Here is a 20,450-nt window from a genome sequence, read left to right as displayed (position 1 = left end):
TATTTTACTACACATATACTGTATACCTATACATATTTCACCACAGGTGATGTTACAAAATACTAAGTTATGGCATTGTAACCGATATTCTAAAGCATTTTGGTAAAACTTCAGGTCTTGTATGATGACGACGTCGTGCAGTTTCAAATCATCACCAGGAAAATGACTAAACTTTTGGTCGCCACTGTAGAGTTATTCTGTTGTTGCATAATATGCATATGTCTATTTCTCCATATTGTGTCCATTGATTCTTCCCGATAAGTCCATCTTTCAGTCGTTTTTTACCTTGTTTGACTGCTTTGTGTAGTGTGTGCAACCATTTTACTAAAACCATTAATCCCAATACAGGTTTTTTAATATGCCGCTAAGCTCTCATCATCATTTATGACCACACAGTTCATTTTTTTCCCAGTCACCACATTAATGTGTTGGGTGGAAGTGACGTCAAAAACATTTCACTTGACTATGGATAAATGACTCTAGCTAATCAGGTGATGACACAATGTGTGCAATGGCTGCACCGCGGTAATTCTTTTGTTGGGCAGAGTGAAGGCACTAACACTTTAATACATGATGGTAACTAATACGTCTGCTTGCTTTATCTTCCAGGACATAGTGGCATGGGCATGTATCACGGCAAGTTCAGCTTTGACACGTTTTCTCATCACCGTGCCTGCCTCCTGCGCAGTGGTGGACGTGAAAAACTAAATGAGATCCGGTACCCACCATACAATGAGAGCCGTCTGGGATTCATCTTATACTCCACAGAAACAAAGCGCAAATCCTCCTGTGCTGTAATGTGAGCCTAGAATCAAAGGACATCACGAGGACGGACATTCCACCAATACCTCCAAGCACACGACTTTCTCCAGGCCAACAAGGCCATTCATCTTGACCACTGTCTCCCTCCCAGTTTCCCCTTGGCCACTGTCTCCATTTTTGTTAATGGTTTCTCTTCTTTTTGTTGCTTGTAAATGACCCAAGACAGATATGGCAAGCAGCTCCTATGCAATTGGTTTACATAACATCCATAAAATACATGAGTATCACTATTGAGGAACGCCTCCATAATATTTCGTCTGCAGTTTATCCATCTCCCACAGAACCATAATATGCATTTATCATCCCAACAGCAGCAGGATCAGGGTTTATTATATTTACATAGTTATATGGCTTGAAAAAAGACTTAGGTCAATCAAGTTCCACCTTTGTCCACCAGTGTCATGGATAACAACAGGGAGATCACGCAGATCCCACCACTGATCCCCACAACACTCCACCACCTCCAATCATCAGGACAGTGATACAATTGGCTGACGAGTGACGGACGCGGCCGCTTTCACTACTAGGCCGGGTATTGGGGAACTCACAGTGACCCTGTGGTATATGCACCTCCGATTCCAACACGTGGAATATATGTATACTATATACATACGCCCGTACGGTCACTGCTATTTCATCTTTCTATAGGTAACAAACATCCATCTGACCGATATTATTTTGGAGGTGCTGCAGCAACCGCCCAGTGATGTAAGCCAATGCCTCATTTCTATAAACACTGTCTACTTTTTGGATTGAATAAATAAAATGTAATTGTTCTGTTCCTCTTGTTCTGTAATCCGCACCCCTGTAGCCATATGCTGCCTGTAATGTGTGTCCAATCTGCCTGTAAAATGATTGGCGGTGGCAGCTAGTTCCTTTTATTGTGGAGTTGGCAGTGTCTGATCAGACAGGGTCTGACATCCGGTGTCCCTACCAATCAGTTCTTCTAGGTGTCAGCGCCGGTGACCAGAACTGCTTAATTGTGGAGTAGCTGAGTCTTCTGATCGTGGCTGTAGCAGGGCACTGCACATCCACCTTCCATTGATTTTATTAGCACCCTAGGCCACTGTCAGAAGATGGATCATATAAGTATAGGTCATCAATGATGAAGTAGTGAACAACCTCTTGAAATATTGGTACCATGTTAGCCTCTTCCAAACCTGCAGCATGAAGAACCTTACAAGAAAGACTAAGAAGATGGGATCCAGCGGTCTGTCAGTTACTGAGTTCAGCTCCCTCAGTATCCGTGGGTGAATGCCATCTGGCCAGTCGCTTTGTCAATATTTCATGTGTTCAGGCGCAGGCTAACTTCTTCTTGTGTTAGTTATATCTGGTGGTGAACTTTGATTTCTGCCTCGCTGAATGATCCCTTGTACAGTAAGGTCATTGGTGAACATGGATGAGATGAGCAGGTTTGATATCTCAGCCTTTTCTTTGTCCTCTATAATTATAATACTGCCATCATCTTTTAAGGGGCCGATGCCGTCAGATTTATTCTTTTTGGCATTGATGTATTTATAACCATTTTTTGGATTTATTTTAATGTCGCTGGTGATTTGTTTCTTTGGTAACTTTGTATCCTGATTAGAGATGAGTGAATTTGATCGGGTCAGGGCTTATTCAGCGAGCTATAGCGCTTACCGAATAAACTGTAGAGGGAACCCGGATGCATGGAGCGTGCCGGCTGATCGGCGTGTCGGCTGTGTGACAGTCACAACATATTCATGGAGAGCCCAAAAAACAGGCTCTCTATGCATGTGACTGTCACACAGTCGCGGCAGCTGCGGCGCCGATCAGCTGATTAGCTGAAGCGGTCCAGGATGCCGGGTTCCCTAGCATTATAGCTTGCCGAATAACCCCTGATCAAATTAGCTCAACTCTAATCCTGATTTCATCATTACATTTCCTATTGAGAGCCCCACACTTCTGGATGTGAACCCCGAGTTCTCAGTTTTTTGTTCTGTCTTATTAGGGTTAGCATAGAGCAGTCAGTATCACACAGGATAGGATTAGATACACGGCTCAGCAGTCAGAATCATACAGGAGAGGATTAGATACACAGCTCAGCAGTCAGTATCACACAGGAGAGGATTAGATACACGGCTCAGCAGTCAGTATCACACAGGAGAGGATTAGATACACGGCTCAGCAGTCAGTATCACACAGGAGAGGATTAGATACACGGCTCAGCAGTCAGTATCACATAGGAAAGGATTATACCACCAAAAAAGCAACTTCACATCAGGCCAATAACATACACATAATCTTTATTAAACATTATAAAAACAGATATCAGCACAAAGGTATATAACCACAGGCAAAAGAAGGTGGGTAACCCAGGTAGTAACCCCAAAAAAGAAAAGGTGGTATATAAATAACAATTTCATATGCAAAAAAAGCTCTGTGTGACCATGTACAACCAAGCACAGCAGTACTAAATAATATAATAATAATACAAGTGTATATAGCGCAACAGAAATACAATATAGTTACCAATGAAGTACTCCTGGGGACCCACCACACCCGACGCGCGTTTCGCACTGAAATGCTTCGTCCAGGGGTGGTTGGGTACTAGCCAGCTTATAGTACATATATCCCCAAGGCCCAATAGGAAAGGTGCTAGGATCAGATTAATAATGAACAGCTGCTGTGAAGGAACACGCGGATAAAACACACGCTTGACATAATCACACACTCACTGACATCTATGTGCAGCGCCCCAGAGATCTGGTCGTTGCAGTGTGACACTCTGCCACTAAGGGGAGTGATGGTACGTCTGATGGCACTGAAGGAATTCTACTGATCAGGTATCACCAGCACACAATACACTTCACACTCTGGCCACTAGGGGGAGAAAAAGGTTTTATTTATTAGGCCACTCCTCACACTGGTAAAACTAGGGGTTGGATAGGAAGTTAGTCAGAAGCTGACTGGGTTGGATTCAGGCAACATCCCGTGGCAGGGGTTGTTGCAGGGAGAAGATTCAGGGGCGTCCCTGTCAGGCGTGGGAACCTGGCAGGTACCTAGCGACTAGAACAGAACGTTACGGAACCGCGCCTGCACACCCCGCGGCGGTATCCTAAGAAAGACACGAAGCGAAGGATATTGTGGACAGTGAGAAACGAGATCAATTACAAAGGAGAGCCAGTAGGAATCGTGCCCGGAGAATGGCAACATCCTACTGAGGCGCGTAGCCAGTGGCCGGAACACCGAGGAAGTAACTGACTCTAGGCCTTACTTCAAACTCCGCAGGACAGTTAATTATAGGTTGGCTGTGTACCTTACATCACCTAAGCAGACATAGGGGGCAATGCGTGGAGAGGGGCGTCTCTAGGGTCCCGGAAGAACTCCGAGCCTACCCATCAAACGGGTGCGTCCTAGCCATAACATACCTGGGGGACGGAGAACTAGAAAGAACTGGAATGAATTAGAATGAACGAGAACAGCAGTTGTAGTGCTACCCCGAATGCTCAGCAGGGAAGCACTGCAACACACAGGCGCTAGTGGTAGGCAACAATTTCCACCTGCAAAGGGAACTCTGGATGTGCCCATCGGACCGGCCGGACTCAGATAGCCCTGTTAACCGTGCTCTGGATTGAGGATCCTGAAGTCTTCAGTAAAGGTAAAGAGACTGCAACCCTGTGTCCTCGTTATTGACTGCACCTCACACCATCACCATCCACCTTACTGGGAGCCCTGGGGACATACTTCACCTGTGGGAAGGTGTACCATCCAGCTGCCATTCCATCACCCCAGTGGACCCCAAGCAGCGTCGGTCACCCTGACCGAACACCACAGGTGGCGTCACGAAACCTTGACAGACTCGTATCACCTTTTACTGGGCGCCCCTTAGCAGGGTTACGGACCGGGTCTAGCCACCGTGACATCACCAGAACTGAGCCAGCAGAGGACCGGTACCGAGTAACCCGCGGCCCTGCGTCTGGGGGCGCTCCATATGCAGACGCCAGTATCCCGGAAATGAAGCACCCGCTGACACGAAAAAGCGCAAGCGCACACCGTCCATAGTATGAATAAGTCCATAGTTACCATATCAATTCGCGTATAACATACACCGCTGACGTAATATCCGGTGCGTGCGCTCCAGTCATCACAGGCGACGGCCGGAAGCACATCCAATAGAACTACAAGTAAAGAACAACACAACGGTAAAGCGCAATGCACAAAACCGGAAATGGCTACAAGTCATATCCGGCAGCATGAATTGCTGTTGCTAAGAGACCGCAACTAAAAAGGCGCTACAAACTAATAATAAGTGCAAAGTGAGAAAAAGTGCGTAGTGCATCCGAAAACGCCACAAAACCTATCAGGAAAAACATTAAAATACATATGCAATATAATCAGTGGCATATAATAACAATATAATAAATAAATAATTATATACAATTGGAACATAGACAATTGTGTAAAGATATAAGATCAATACAATACGGACAGAATCCGGTGAAGTGCTAAATACAAACATTGAATTAACCAATGTTATCCTTAAAAAGTGATAATAAAATATATATATAAATATATATAACAAAGGCATACATATATGTAAAAAAGTAGAAAAAAAGTACAAAAAAGGTACAGAAGAAGTACATGGACACACAGAAATGTCATAATGACGTTGTTATAGGCGTAAGACGATGCCGTACAATGTTCCAATATCCAAAATCCAGAGATCAACTGAGGACACAGGAGCACTAGAACTAAAGACCCTTTTGATGAAAAGAAGAATAAAATCAATAAAAATTAGAAGCAGCTAAAAGACCAAGATCAAAAGACAGCAAAGACTAATAATAAATAATCACTAAATGCAACAAATGTATAGTCAACACCAAAGAGTGCCAAAAATATCAAGTTGGCAGAAAGGGAGCAAAGCTATTGGGGTCATTGAGGCCAAGTGGTGAGATAGTATCCAATTTAAATATCCACCTAGCCTCCTGCTGTGCCAGCATCCTCTTCCAATTCCCTCCTCTGAGTCCAATAAAGACTCTATCAGTACCCTTAATACGCAGTCCCTTAGGATCACATCCGTGAAAGGCCTTGAAATGCCGTGGGATTGGTTTGAGTTTATGGGGGTCATCCTCAGTCAATGCCCCCTCCATGTCCAACACATGCTCACGTACTCGCCTGCGAAATTCACGCGTGGTCATCCCGATATAAATAAGACCACACGGGCACGTTGCGTGATACACAACGGCTTTAGTTGTGCATGTAATGGTGTGTGTGATTTGATATACTTTATCATTCCGAGAGTTCGAAAAGTCCAAGGCATTGCACACATTACTGCATGCCACACATTTCCCACAACTAGTACAACCCATTTAGGGCCCTTAGCTCAAAAGATTTAGGACCAGGTCCTTTATGGTAGCTATGGACCAACTGTTCCCTTAGATTGTGTGACCTCCTAAAGGTAATAGTAGGAGTTTTACTAATACATTTAGCAATTGTTCTATCCGTCATAAGTACTGACCAATGTTTAGTGATGGCACTCCTGGAATTAAAGTCCAGGATACTGTACATCGTACCTGATCCATATCTTTATCCATCTTCCGTTTTTGCAAGAGGGTATTTCCTTCACTACGATATGCCCTTTGATAGGAGCGACAAATAGATTTCTTCCTGTATCCACGGTCTCTAAACCGTCTGCAGAGGTCCGAGGCATGTTTCTCGAATAAATCATCATTGGAACATATCCTCCTTGCACGTAAGAATTGACCAGTAGGAATATTCTTAATCAAATGTTGTGGATGCTGTGAAGAAGCATGCAGCAAGGAGTTAACAGACGTATTTTTGCTAAATAAATCTGTATGAATGCAACCATCAACATCAACAGTGATGGATATATCCAAGAAATCAATTTTTTGAGTTTTGCACCTATACATAAGTTTAATATTCCTGGTATTGGAATTTAAATTATTAACCCCTTAATCCCATATGACGTACTATCCCGTCCAGGTGACCTGGGACTTAATTCCCATGGACGGGATAGTACGTCATATGCGATCGGCCGCGCTCACGGGGGGAGCGCGGCCGATCGCGGCCGGGTGTCAGCTGCCTATCGCAGCTGACATCCGGCACTATGTGCCAGGAGCGGTCACGGACCGCTCCCGGCACATTAACCCCCGGCACACCGCGATCAAAGATGATCGCGGTGTGCCAGCGGTGCAGGGAAGCATCGCGCAGGGAGGGGGCTCCCTGCGGGCTTCCCTGAGACGATTGGTACACGGTGATGTGCTCACCGTGTACCGAGCGTCTTCTCCCTGCAGTCCCGGATCCAAAATGGCCGCCGGGCTGCATCCGGGTCCTGCAGGGAGCACTTCCGGGTCAGGATCAGGCTGCAGCTGCAGCTCTAATCCTGCCCGGCTGTATGTCAGATCACCGATCTGATAGAGTGCTGTGCACACTGTCAGATCGGTGATCTGTGATGTCCCCCCCGGGACAAAGTGAAAAAGTAAAAAAAAAAATTTCCACACTTGTAAAAAAAAAAATAAAAAAAAAATTCCTAAATAAAGCAGAAAAAAAAAAATATTATTCCCATAAATACATTTCTTTACATAAAAAAAAAACAAAAAAACAATAAAAGTACACATATTTAGTATCGCCGCGTCCGTAACGACCCGACCTATAAAACTGGCCCACTAGTTAACCCCTTCAGTGAACACCGTAAGAAAAAAAAAAAAAAAACGAGCCAAAAAACGCTTTATTATCATAACGCTGAACAAAGAGTGGAATAACACGCGATCAAAAAGACGGATATAAATAACCATGTTACCTCTGAAAACGTCATCTTGTCCCGCAAAAAACGAGCCGCCATATAGCATCATAACCAAAAAAATAAAAAAGTTATAGTCCTCTGAATAAAGCGATGCCAAAATAATTATTTTTTCTATAAAATAGCTTTTATCGTATAAAAGCGCCAAAACATAAAAAAAATGATATAAATGAGGTGTCGCTGTAATCGTACTGACCCGAAGAATAAAACTGCTTCATCAATTTTACCAAACGCGGAACGGTATAAACGCCTCCCCCAAAAGAAATTCATGAATAGCTGGTTTTTGGTCATTCTGCCTCACAAAAAAATCGGAATAAAAAGCGATCAAAAACTGTCACGTGTCCGAAAATGTAACCGATAAAAACGTCAACTCGTCCCGCAAAAAACAAGACCTCACATGACTCTGTGGACCAAAATATGGAAAAATTATAGGTCTCAAAATGTGGAGACGCAAAAACTTTTTTGCTATAAAAAGCGTCTTTTAGTGTGTGACGGCTGCCAATCATAAAAATCCGCTAAAAAACTCGCTATAAAAGTAAATCAAACCCCCCTTCATCACCCCCTTAGTTAGGCTAGGTTCACATTGCGTTAATGGGTTAACGCTAACGGACAGCGTTGCACGGCGAAAATGTCACAATTAACGCCGTGCAACGGGTCCGTTAGCACAACCATTGACAGCAATGTGATTTTCAGGTGTAGCGCATCGCTAGAGCGTGCCATTTTCGGCTCGCGCTAGCAAGGTGCCATTCTTTTGTGGCGCGCCTCAGACGCTGCTTGCAGCGTCCGCGGCGCGCCCGAGGTCCGATCCCCGATCTTCCAGAGCGGGGACGTTAACGCGACCACTAAACACGACACCTAAAAAGACATTGTGTTAGCGCAATCCGCTAGTGCTAAACGGATTTCCCTAACGCAATGTGAACCTAGCCTTAGGGAAAAATAATAAAATTAAAAAAAATGTATTTATTTCCATTTTCCGGTTAGGGTTAGGGTTAGGGTTAGGGCTAGGGTTGGGGCTAGGGTTAGGGTTTGGATTACATTTACGGTTGGGATTAGGGTTGGGATTAGAATTAGGGGTGTGTCTGGGTTAGGTGTGTGGTTAGGGTTACAGTTGGGATTAGGGTTAGTGGTGCGTTTGGATTAGGGTTTCATTTATAATTGGGGGGTTTCCACTGTTTAGACACATCAGGGGCTCTCCAAACGCGACATGGCGTCCGATCTCAATTCCAGCCAATTCTGCATTGAAAAAGTAAAACAGTGCTCCTTCACTTCCGAGCTCTCCCGTGCGCCCAAACAGGGGTTTACCCCAACATATGGGGTATCAGCGTACTCGAGACAAATTGGACAACAACTTTTTGGGTCCAAGTTCTCTTGTTATCCTTGGGAAAATAAAAATTTGGGGGGCTAAAAATCATTTTTGTGGGAAAAAAAAGGATTTTTATTTTCACGGCTCTGCGTTGTAAACTGTAGTGAAACACTTGGGGGTTCAAAGTTTTCACAACACATCTAGATAAGTTCCATGGGAGGTCTAGTTTCCAATATGGGGTCACTTGTGGGTGGTTTCTACTGTTTGGGTACATCAGGGGCTCTGCAAATGCAACGTGACGCCTGCAGACCAATCCATCTAAGTCTGCATTCCAAATGGCGCTCCTTCCCTTCCGAGCTCTGCCATGAGCCCAAACAGTGGTTCCCCCCCACATATGGGGTATCAGCGTACTCAGGACAAATTGAACAACAACTTTTGGGGTCCAATTTATTCTGTTACCCTTGTAAAAATACAAAGCTGGGGGCTAAAAAATCATTTTTGTGAAAAAAAAAAGAATTTTTATTTTTACGGGTCTGCGTTATAAACTGTAGTGAAACACTTAGGGGTTCAAAGTTCTCACAACACATCTAGATAAGTTCCATGGGAGGTCTAGTTTCTAATATGGGGTCACTTGTGGGGGGTTTGTACTGTTTGGGTACATCAGGGGCTCTGCAAATGCAACGTGACTCCTGCAGACCAATCCATCTAAGTCTGCATTCCAAATGGCGCTCCTTCCCTTCCGAGCTCTGCCATGCGCCCAAACAGTGGTTCCCCCCCACATATGGGGTATCAGCGTACTCAGGACAAATTGGACAACAACTTTTGGGGTCCAATTTATTATGTTACCCTTGTGAAAATACAAAACTGGGGGCTAAAAAATTTTTGCGAAAAAAAAATAAATTTATTTTAACGGCTCTGCGTTATAAACTGTAGTGAAACACTTGGGGGTTCAAAGCTCTCAAAACACATCTAGATAAGTTCCTTAGAGGGTCTAGTTTCCAAAATGGTGTCACTTGTGGGGGTTTTTAATGTTTAGGCACATCAGGGGCTCTCCAAACCAACATGGCGTCCCATCTTAATTCCAGTCAATTTTGCATTGAAAAGTCAAATGGCGCTCCTTCCCTTCCGAGCTCTGCTATGCACCCAAAAAGTGGTTTACCCCCACATATGGGGTATCGTCGCACTCAGGACAAATTGCACAACAACTTTTGTGGTCTAATTTCTTCTCTTACCCTTGGGAAAATAAAAAATTGGGGGCGAAAAGATCATTTTTGTGAAAAAATAAGATTTTTTATTTTTACGGCTCTGCATTATAAACTTCTGTGAAGCACTTGTTGGGTCAAAGTGCTCACCACACATCTAGATAAGTTCCTTAAGGGGTCTACTTTTCAAAATGGTGTCACTTGTGAGGGGTTCCAATGTTTAGGCACATCAGGGGCTCTCCAAACGCAACATGGCGTCCCATCTCAATTCCAGTCAATTTTGCATTGAAAAGTCAAATGGCGCTCCTTTCCTTCCGAGCTCTGCCATGCGCCCAAACAGTGGTTTACCCCCACATATGGGGTATCGTCGCACTCAGGACAAATTGCACAACAACTTTTGTGGTCTAATTTCTTCTCTTACCCTTGGGAAAATAAAAAATTGGTGGCGAAAAGATTATTTTTGTGAAAAAATATGATTTTTTATTTTTACGGCTCTGCATTATAAACTTCTGTGAAGCACTTGTTGGGTCAAAGTGCTCGCCACACCTCTAGATAAGTTCCTTAAGGGGTCTACTTTCCAAAATGGTGTCACTTGTGGGGATTTCAATGTTTAGGCACATCAGGGGCTCTCCAAACGCAACATGGCATCCCATCTCAATTCCAGTCAATTTTGCATTGAAAAGTAAAATGGCGCTCCTTCCCTTCCGAGCTCTGCCATACGCCCAAACAATGGTTTACACCCATATACGGGGTATCAGCGTACTCAGGACAAATTGGCCAACAATTTTTGAGGTTCAATTTCTTCTCTTACTCTTGGGAAAATAAAAAATTGGGGGCGAAAAGATCATTTTTGTGAAAAAATATGATTTTTTATTTTTACGGCTCTGCATTATAAACTTCTGTGAAGCAATTGGTGGGTCAAAGTGGTCACCACACATCTAGATAAGTTCCTTAGGGTGTCTACTTTCCAAAATGGTGTCACTTGTGGGGGGTTTCAATGTTTAGGCACATCAGTGGCTCTCCAAACGCAACATGGTGTCCCATCTCAATTCCTGTCAATTTTGCATTTAAAAGTCAAATGGCGCTCCTTCCCTTCCGAGCTCTGCCATGCGCCCAAACAGTGGTTTACCCCCACATATGGGGTATCAGCGTACTCAGTACAGATTGTACAACAATGTTTGGCATCCATTTTATCCTGTTACCCTTGGTAAAATAAAACAAATTGGAGCTGAAATAAATTTTGTGTGAAAAAAAGTTAAATATTCATTTTTATTTAAACATTCCAAAAATTCCTGTGAAACCCCTGAAGGGTTAATAAACTTCTTGAATGTGGTTTTGAGCACCTTGAGGGGTGCAGTTTTTAGAATGGTGTCACACTTGGGTATTTTCTATCATATAGACCCCTCAAAATGACATCAAATGAGATGTGGTCCCTAAAAAAAAATGGTGTTGTAAAAATGAGAAATTGCTGGTCAACTTTGAACCCTTATAACTCCCTAACAAAAAAAAATTTTGGTTCCAAAATTGTGATGATGTAAAGGAGACATGTGGGAAATGTTACTTATTAAGTATTTTGCGTTACATATCTCTGTGATTTAAGGGCATAAAAATTTAAAGTTGGAAAATTGCGAAATTTTCAAAATTTTCGCCAAATTTCCGTTTTTTTCACAAATAAACGCAAGTTATATCGAATAAATGTTACTACTAAAATGAAGTACAATATGTCACGAGAAAACAATGTCAGAATCGCCAAGATCCGTTGAAGCGTTCCAGAGTTATAACCTCATAAAGGGACAGTGGTCAGAATTGTAAAAATTGGCCCGGTCATTAACGTGCAAACCACCCTCGGGGCTTAAGGGGTTAATGAACGTGCTGAACTCCTCCCGTGTCCCCTGCCAAATCATAAGGACATCGTCTATATATCTCCACCAAGAGATGACCTTGTGGCTCAGAGAATGTGGGTTGGTCTGAAAAATCTCCTGCTCCCAAAATCCCAAAAATAAATTAGCGTAAGAGGGCGCACAAGATGCCCCCATCGCGGTGCCTTGTAACTGAAGAAAAAACGAATCCCAAAATGCAAAAAAATTGTGTGTAAGAACAAAATCCAAAGCTTTAATAAGAAAGAGGCACAGATCCTGGTCCAACCCACTGTTGTAAAGGTAGAATGTGGTAGCTTCTAGGTCATCCTGGTGTCGAATCGAGGTATATAGTGATTCGACACCACAGGTGACCAAGGCCATATTGTCTTCCAGTTGAAGGCCGTCCAATTTCCTCAGGACATCGGTGGTGTCCTTCAGAAATGACGGCAAAACTTCAACCAGAGGCTTTAGATAGAAATCAATCAATTTGGATATTGGGTCAGACAGACTGTTAACCCCAGACACAATAGTCCTACCTGGAGGTGTGACCGGATCCTTGTGTATCTTTGGTAAAACATAGATACTTGCTACCGTTGGGGCATCATTCCATAGACCATCCCTCTGCTTGGATGTAAGAACACCCTTTGGTTCAGCCTCTTGTAATAGATCAAACAATTCGCTCCTAAACTTAGACAGAAGATTGAATGTCAACTTTTTATAGCACAACGGGTTCTTAAGTTGTCTCATCATTTCTTTTTCATAAGCTATTACAGTCCACACCACCACATTGCCACCTTTATCGGATGGCTTGATTATTACCTCATTGAGATTTCTTAATTCCTTCAGGGCACATGTCTCATTATATTTGAGGTTATCTCTCTTGATGGTTTCCGGAATCCTTTCAATTTCTTGAAACCAATTGGACAAATAAATTGATAGCAGGGACAGTGTTGATCTGAGGAAAGTTCTTTGATTTAGGAAGAAGATATTTTGGATATTGCCTAGGGGCACCGGACTCAATAGCCAGGTCCTCTAAAATCTGGAGTATTTCCTCTTCTGTTTCTGTAGGGGATAAATCAACTTGTGACTTTTGGTAATATAATCTCTTAAAGAATAACGTTCATGCAAATAATTGTAGATCTTTCAAAATAAAACAATGGTCAGGAGCAGAAGATGGAGAAAAGGTAAGACCTCTGCTCAATACTGCCAAATGGGCCTCGGATAGCACAACATCTGAGAGGTTAATTACCTTCATGGAGTTCCTTTGTGGTTCTTCATCTCCACCATCAGGATTGATATTAGGTCTCCTTCTGGTATTAGATCTCTGAAAACGATCATCCTTTCTCCTTTGGTTGAAGCGCATATGACTCTGTTCTTCAATATTAGACGAAGACACAGATGTACCAGTGCTAGATGTCCTGATGACCTCAGATGCAGGTCCACCCTTATCCTGTGTTTTAGTATGACTCCATCTATATATTTTGTTCTCATTCTTATCCTGAAGGCATCGATGAAATTTCCTATTGTTTTCTAGTGGAGATCTTTTTCCCATTCATCACAGAACCCATTCATGTCTTTTCTAAAAGTATCAAATTCCTCCTGTGTGCACTCCTTTTGTAGTTTCTTACAAATCTCATCAATCTCCAACCCCAATTCAATGATGGACTTGCTATTGATGTCCACAAGAATAGTCATAAAGGTCATAGAACAGGTATGACATGCAGTCTCCCACCGAGTTCTCAAAGAGATGTCATTTACAGGAAAGGAAGGAAATATCTGCACTCTCAATCCTCTTGGAATTAAATTCCTAGATATATAATTCTCAAGGGACGTCTTGTTCCACCAGATTCGAGTACGACGGTTCAATAGGTTTTTGAATGTTTTTTTCAGTGCTGTCTTTTGAACTGGTTCCTGTGCCTGTGGATTACCCTCGCCGAAGACACTCTGTGCATGCACTGTCCAAGAAGCATCTCTACTCCTAAAATCCATACTGGACCAGGATATAGTTAGAATCTGTAACCAACAAATAGAAACACCTAAATATATCCTCCACTTAGGGCCATGAAGTAAATAACAATATACCACCAAAAAAGCAACTTCACATCAGGCCAATAAAATACACATAATCTTTATTAACCAGTTTCTGACATATGACGTACTATCCCGTCGAGGTGGGGTGGGCCCGTATGACCACCGATGGGATAGTACGTCATACGCGATTGGCCGCGCTCACAGAGGGAGCGCTGCCGAGTGTCAGCTGCCTGTCACAGGCGACATCTGGCACTATGTGCCAGGAGCAGTCACGGACCGCCCCCGGCACATTAACCCCTGGCACACCACGATCATACATGATCGCGGTGTGCCGGCGGTATAGGGAACCATCGCGCAGGAAGGGGGCTCCCTGCGGGCTTCCCTGAGACCCCCGCAGCAACGCGATGTGATCGTGTTGCTGCGAGGGTCTCTTACCTTCCTCCCTGCAGCAGGCCCGGATCCAAAATGGCCGTGGCATCCGGGTCATGCAGGGAGGGAGGTGGCTTCACAGAGCCTGCTCAGAGCCAGCCACATGTGTAAAAAAAAAAAAAAATCCTGAATAAAGAAAAAAAAATATTCCCATAAATACATTTCTTTATCTAAATAAAAAAAACCAAACAATAAAAGTACACATATTTAGTATCGCTGCGTCCGTAACGACCCGACCTATAAAACTGGCCCACTAGTTAACCCCTTCAGTAAACACCGTAAGAAAAAAAAATGAGGCAAAAAACAACGCTTTATTATCATACCGCCGAACAAAAAGTGGAATAACACGCGATCAAAAAGACGGATATAAATAACCATGGTACCGCTGAAAACGTCATCTTGTCCCGCAAAAAACGAGCCGCCATACAGCATCATCAGCAAAAAAATAAAAAAGTTATAGTCCTGAGAATAAAGCGATGCAAAAATAATTATTTTTTCTATAAAATAGTTTTTATCGTATATCAAAGCCAAAACTTAAAAAAAATGATATAAATGAGGTGTCACTGTAATCGTACCGACCCGAAGAATAAAACTGCTTTATCAATTTTACCAAACGTGGAACGGTATAAACGCCTCCCCCAAAAGAAATTCATGAATAGCTGGTTTTTGGTCATTCTGCCTCACAAAAATCGGAATAAAAAGCGATCAAAAAATGTCACGTGCCCGAAAATGTTACCAATAAAAACATCAACTCGTCCCGCAAAAAACAAGACCTCACATGACTCTGTGGGCCAAAATATGGAAAAATTATAGCTCTCAAAATGTGGTAACGCAAAAAATATTTTTTGCAATAAAAAGCGTCTTTCAGTGTGTGACGGCTGCCAGTCATAAAAATCCGCTAAAAAACCCGCTATAAAAGTAAATCAAACCCCCCTTCATCACCCCCTTAGTTAGGGAAAAATTAAAAAATGTTATTTATTTCCATTTTCCCATTAGGGTTAGGGTTAGTGCTAGGGTTACAGATACAATACAGATAATAAATGGGAAATGTTTAAGAACATCCTAAATAGGCAGTGTAAGCGGTTTATACCTTGTGGGAATAAAAGGACTAGAAATAGGAAAAACCCAATGTGGCTAAACAAAGAAGTAAGACAGGCAATTAACAGTAAAAAGAAAGCATTTGCACTACTAAAGCAGGATGGCACCATTGAAGCTCTAAAAAACTATAGGGAGAAAAATACTTTATCTAAAAAACTAATTAAAGCTGCCAAAAAGGAAACAGAGAAGCACATTGCTAAGGAGAGTAAAACTAATCCCAAACTGTTCTTCAACTATATCAATAGTAAAAGAATAAAAACTGAAAATGTAGGCCCCTTAAAAAATAGTGAGGAAAGAATGGTTGTAGATGACGAGGAAAAAGCTAACATATTAAACACCTTCTTCTCCACGGTATTCACGGTGGAAAATGAAATGCTAGGTGAAATCCCAAGAAACAATGAAAACCCTATATTAAGGGTCACCAATCTAACCCAAGAAGAGGTGCGAAACCGGCTAAATAAGATTAAAATAGATAAATCTCCGGGTCCGGATGGCATACACCCACGAGTACTAAGAGAACTAAGTAATGTAATAGATAAACCATTATTTCTTATTTTTAGGGACTCTATAGCGACAGGGTCTGTTCCGCAGGACTGGCGCATAGCAAATGTGGTGCCAATATTCAAAAAGGGCTCTAAAAGTGAACCTGGAAATTATAGGCCAGTAAGTCTAACCTCTATTGTTGGTAAAATATTTGAAGGGTTTCTGAGGGATGTTATTCTGGATTATCTCAATGAGAATAACTGTGTAACTCCATATCAGCATGGGTTTATGAGAAATTGCTCCTGTCAAACCAATCTAATCAGTTTTTATGAAGAGGTAAGCTATAGGCTGGACCACGGTGAGTCATTGGACGTGGTATATCTCGATTTTTCCAAAGCGTTTGATACCGTGCCGCACAAGAGGTTGGTACACAAAATGAGAATGCTTGGTCTGGGGGAAAATGTGTGTAAATGGGTTAGTAACTGGCTTAGTGATAGAAAGCAGAGGGTGGTTATAAATGGTATAGTCTCTAACTGGGTCGCTGTGACCAGTGGGGTACCGCAGGGGTCAGTATTGGGACCTGTTCTCTTCAACATATTCATTAATGATCTGGTAGAAGGTTTACACAGTAAAATATCGATATTTGCAGATGATACAAAACTATGTAAAGCAGTTAATACAAGAGAAGATAGTATTCTGCTACAGATGGATCTGGATAAGTTGGAAACTTGGGCTGAAAGGTGGCAGATGAGGTTTAACAATGATAAATGTAAGGTTATACACATGGGAAGAAGGAATCAATATCACCATTACACACTGAATGGGAAACCACTGGGTAAATCTGACAGGGAGAAGGACTTGGGGATCCTAGTTAATGATAAACTTACCTGGAGCAGCCACTGCCAGGCAGCAGCTGCCAAGGCAAACAGGATCATGGGGTGCATTAAAAGAGGTCTGGATACACATGATGAGAGCATTATACTGCCTCTGTACAAATCCCTAGTTAGACCGCACATGGAGTACTGTGTCCAGTTTTGGGCACCGGTGCTCAGGAAGGATATAATGGAACTAGAGAGAGTACAAAGGAGGGCAACAAAATTAATAAAGGGGATGGGAGAACTACAATACCCAAATAGATTAGCGAAATTAGGATTATTTAGTCTAGAAAAAAGAAGACTGAGGGGCGATCTAATAACCATGTATAAGTATATAAGGGGACAATACAAATATCTCGCTGAGGATCTGTTTATACCAAGGAAGGTGACGGGCACAAGGGGGCATTCTTTGCGTCTGGAGGAGAGAAGGTTTTTCCACCAACATAGAAGAGGATTCTTTACTGTTAGGGCAGTGAGAATCTGGAATTGCTTGCCTGAGGAGGTGGTGATGGCGAACTCAGTCGGGGGGTTCAAGAGAGGCCTGGATGTCTTCCTGGAGCAGAACAATATTGTATCATACAATTAGGTTCTGTAGAAGGACGTAGATCTGGGGATTTATTATGATGGAATATAGGCTGAACTGGATGGACAAATGTCTTTTTTCGGCCTTACTAACTATGTTACTATGTTAGGGTTAGGGCCAGGGCCAGGGTTAGGGTTAAGGCTACAGTTAGGGTTGGGGCTACAGTTACGGTTAGGGTTTAGATTACATTTACAGTTGGGATTAGGATTAGGGTTTCAGTTAGAATTGGGGGGCTTCCACTGTTTAGGCACATCAGGGGCTCTCCAAACGCAACATGGCGTCTGATCTCAATTCCTGACAATTTTGCATTGAAAAGTCAAACGGCGCTCCTTCCCTTCCGAGCTCTGTCATGCGCCCAAACAGTGATTTACCCCCACATATGGGGTATCGGCGTACTCAGGACAAATTGTACAACAACCTTTGGGGTCCATTTTCTCCTGTAACCCTTGGTAAAATAAAACAAATTGGAGCTGAATTAACTTTTTTTCACAAAAAATTTACATGTTCATTTTTATTTAAACATTTCAAAAATTCCTGTGAAACACCTGAAGGGTTAATAAACTTCTTGAATGTGGTTTTGAGCACCTTGAGGGGTGCAGTTGTTAGAATGGTGTCACACTTGGGTATTTTCTATCATATAGACCCCTCAAAATGACTTCAAATGAGATGTGGTCCATAAAAAAAAATGGTGTCGTAAAAATGAGAAATTGCTGGTCAACTTTTAACCCTTAAAACTCCCTAACAAAAAAAATGTTGGTTCCAAAATTGTGCTGATGTAAAGTAGACATGTGGGAAATGTTACTTATGAAGTATTTTGTGTGACATATCTCTGTGATTTAATTGCATAAAAATTCAAATTTGGAAAATTGCATAATTTTCAAAATTTTCGCCAAATTTCAGTTTTTTCACAAATAAACGCAGGTAATATCAAAGAAATTTTACCACCATCATGAAGTACAATATGTCACGAGAAAACAATGTCAGAATCACTGGGATTCGTTGAAGCGTTCCAGAGTTATAACCTCATAAAGGGACAGTGGTCAGAATTGTAAAAATTGGCCCGGTCTATAACGTGCAAACCACCCTTGGGGATAAAGGGGTTAAACATGATAAAAACAGATATCGGCTGTCAGGATTCCCTGACCGCTGCCACCAATTTGTCACGATTCACACCGTGAACGTCACCCCTACGTCACGGGTTGGGGTGATTTTAGGCCAACAGACGGCTATCACATGTGCAGGGGGGCATATCTTAGTTATCCCTCCACTCCACAATGTGATGAAACAACACACACAAGGCTATTGACCTCTTAGTTTACAGCAGGGGCTTATTTTAGGTATCCCACTGCGTTCAATATACCACGAACTGCAGGGATTTATGTATATCCCGCTTACAGTTCCACTTAAAACTTGAAGCTCTCTGGCGCCCCCCTTACTCTCAGGTCAGATTAGGTACTGCACCCTGGATAATTAGTCGCCAGAAAGGCTGCCTGCTATGTACTGGCTATTGGGCACGCTGCAGCGACGCGATAACTACTCCCACTCAGGCAGGAACAATAATTATCAACGCTGCAGTCGCTACAATGCCACCCAACTACCCAGTACAAAACGTATGCTGCCACCAGCTTCGATTAAATGGGTCCGAAGCTAACCCAAAACAGTAGCGTAATTCCCTTCAGAAGACTTAGGGTACGGTTAGAGCATGGAGACAGAACTAGTATATTAATTATTATACTCCGTAAAGCTTAGGCAGTGCTTTATCAAAATATTTTATAAAGATGTTACAAATGAGACAATTGCAAATATGTACAAGGGTAATTATAAAATAAACAGGGATTAAATGAGAAAAGGTAACACTCACATGTTCTCAGTTCATTGCATTGCAGGCAACCAGGCTAGGGGAGTTTTTTCCATACGTCCCAGCTCATTGGACGTGCTCAGGGCTTTCCAGAAGAAGACAAGAAGTCAGGAAGAACTGACTCCTGAGAGCCTGCCAGACACTTAAAACCTTAAGGCTGTGACATCACAGAAAGGCTGGCTTATCCCGACCCTCCTCTCTCTACCTTCTGAGTACTTCAGCCTTAAATTTGTCTTTCGATAACTTCGCTACAAAACATGTCATAGGCATAACAAACCCAGCATTCATCTCGGATTAACGTGGGCATTCTAATGAGATCAAATATGTCCTATCTGGGATATATATTTACAGAGAAATCCCTACTTCTTTACCAGACGGAGTTAGAAGCTCGTGTTTAGAGGGATGGACAGATCCACCGATGGACTTTAAGAATATATATTTTCATGTCCTTAACTTAAATGGTTTGCCTAATATCTTACAAAAACCAAACAAAGAACTTTCATGGATCCTAGAAGTTTCTAGTTCACTTATAGCTGGACAAGAGCTTACACGGCAGGAAATGCCGGTCGTAAATACCTTGGCTCTCCTAAAACCCCCACACTCTCTGAGAAGGAAAGCTAAACTCTGAAGTAATGGGAGCCTAGGGTCTGCCATGTGTTTTTGGAACCATGGTCAGAAGTGCCAAAAATCCCTCAGCTATGGTGCTAACAGGCAGAGAAACTACTACTTATTTGATATTTCGTACCATATCGTGACATCAGCACAAAGGTATATAACCACAGGCACAGGCAAAAGAAGGTGGGTAACCCAGGTAGTAACTCCAAAAAAGAAAAAGTGGTATATAAATAACAATTTCATGTGCAAAAAAGCGCTGTGTGACCATGTACAACCAAGCACAAATATGGGGATATATATACTATAAGCTGGCTAGTACCCAACCACCCCTGGACGAAGCATTTCAGTGCGAAACGCGCGTCGGGTGTGGTGGGTCCCCAGGAGTATTTCATTGGTAACTATATTGTATTTCTGTTGTGCTATATACACTTGTATTATTATTATTATATTTGTTAGGGGTTGAGTTCCTGCCTCTGCACAGGGGGAATCTCGGGCAATCTCCGCTGCG

General features: G+C 42.5%; 1 protein-coding gene across 1 annotated transcript in view; it reads left to right on the top strand.

Moving 5' to 3' along the window:
• Positions 1-1,054, top strand: part of LOC138671453 (aldehyde dehydrogenase family 3 member B1-like) — a 231,869-nt gene extending 230,815 nt beyond the window's left edge. The window contains exon 10 of the mRNA XM_069759634.1: positions 610-1,054. Within this exon, the coding sequence (XP_069615735.1) occupies positions 610-803 (194 nt within the window). The 3' untranslated portion in view covers positions 804-1,054. The remainder of the gene's footprint in view (positions 1-609) is intronic.
• The last annotated feature ends 19,396 nt before the right edge of the window (positions 1,055-20,450 follow it).

Source organism: Ranitomeya imitator, chromosome 3 (assembly GCF_032444005.1).
Source record: "Ranitomeya imitator isolate aRanImi1 chromosome 3, aRanImi1.pri, whole genome shotgun sequence".
In the NCBI taxonomy this organism is placed as follows: domain Eukaryota; kingdom Metazoa; phylum Chordata; class Amphibia; order Anura; family Dendrobatidae; genus Ranitomeya; species Ranitomeya imitator.
The sequence above is the reverse complement of the archived record's forward strand: the minus strand, read 5'-3'. Positions and strand labels throughout refer to the sequence as shown.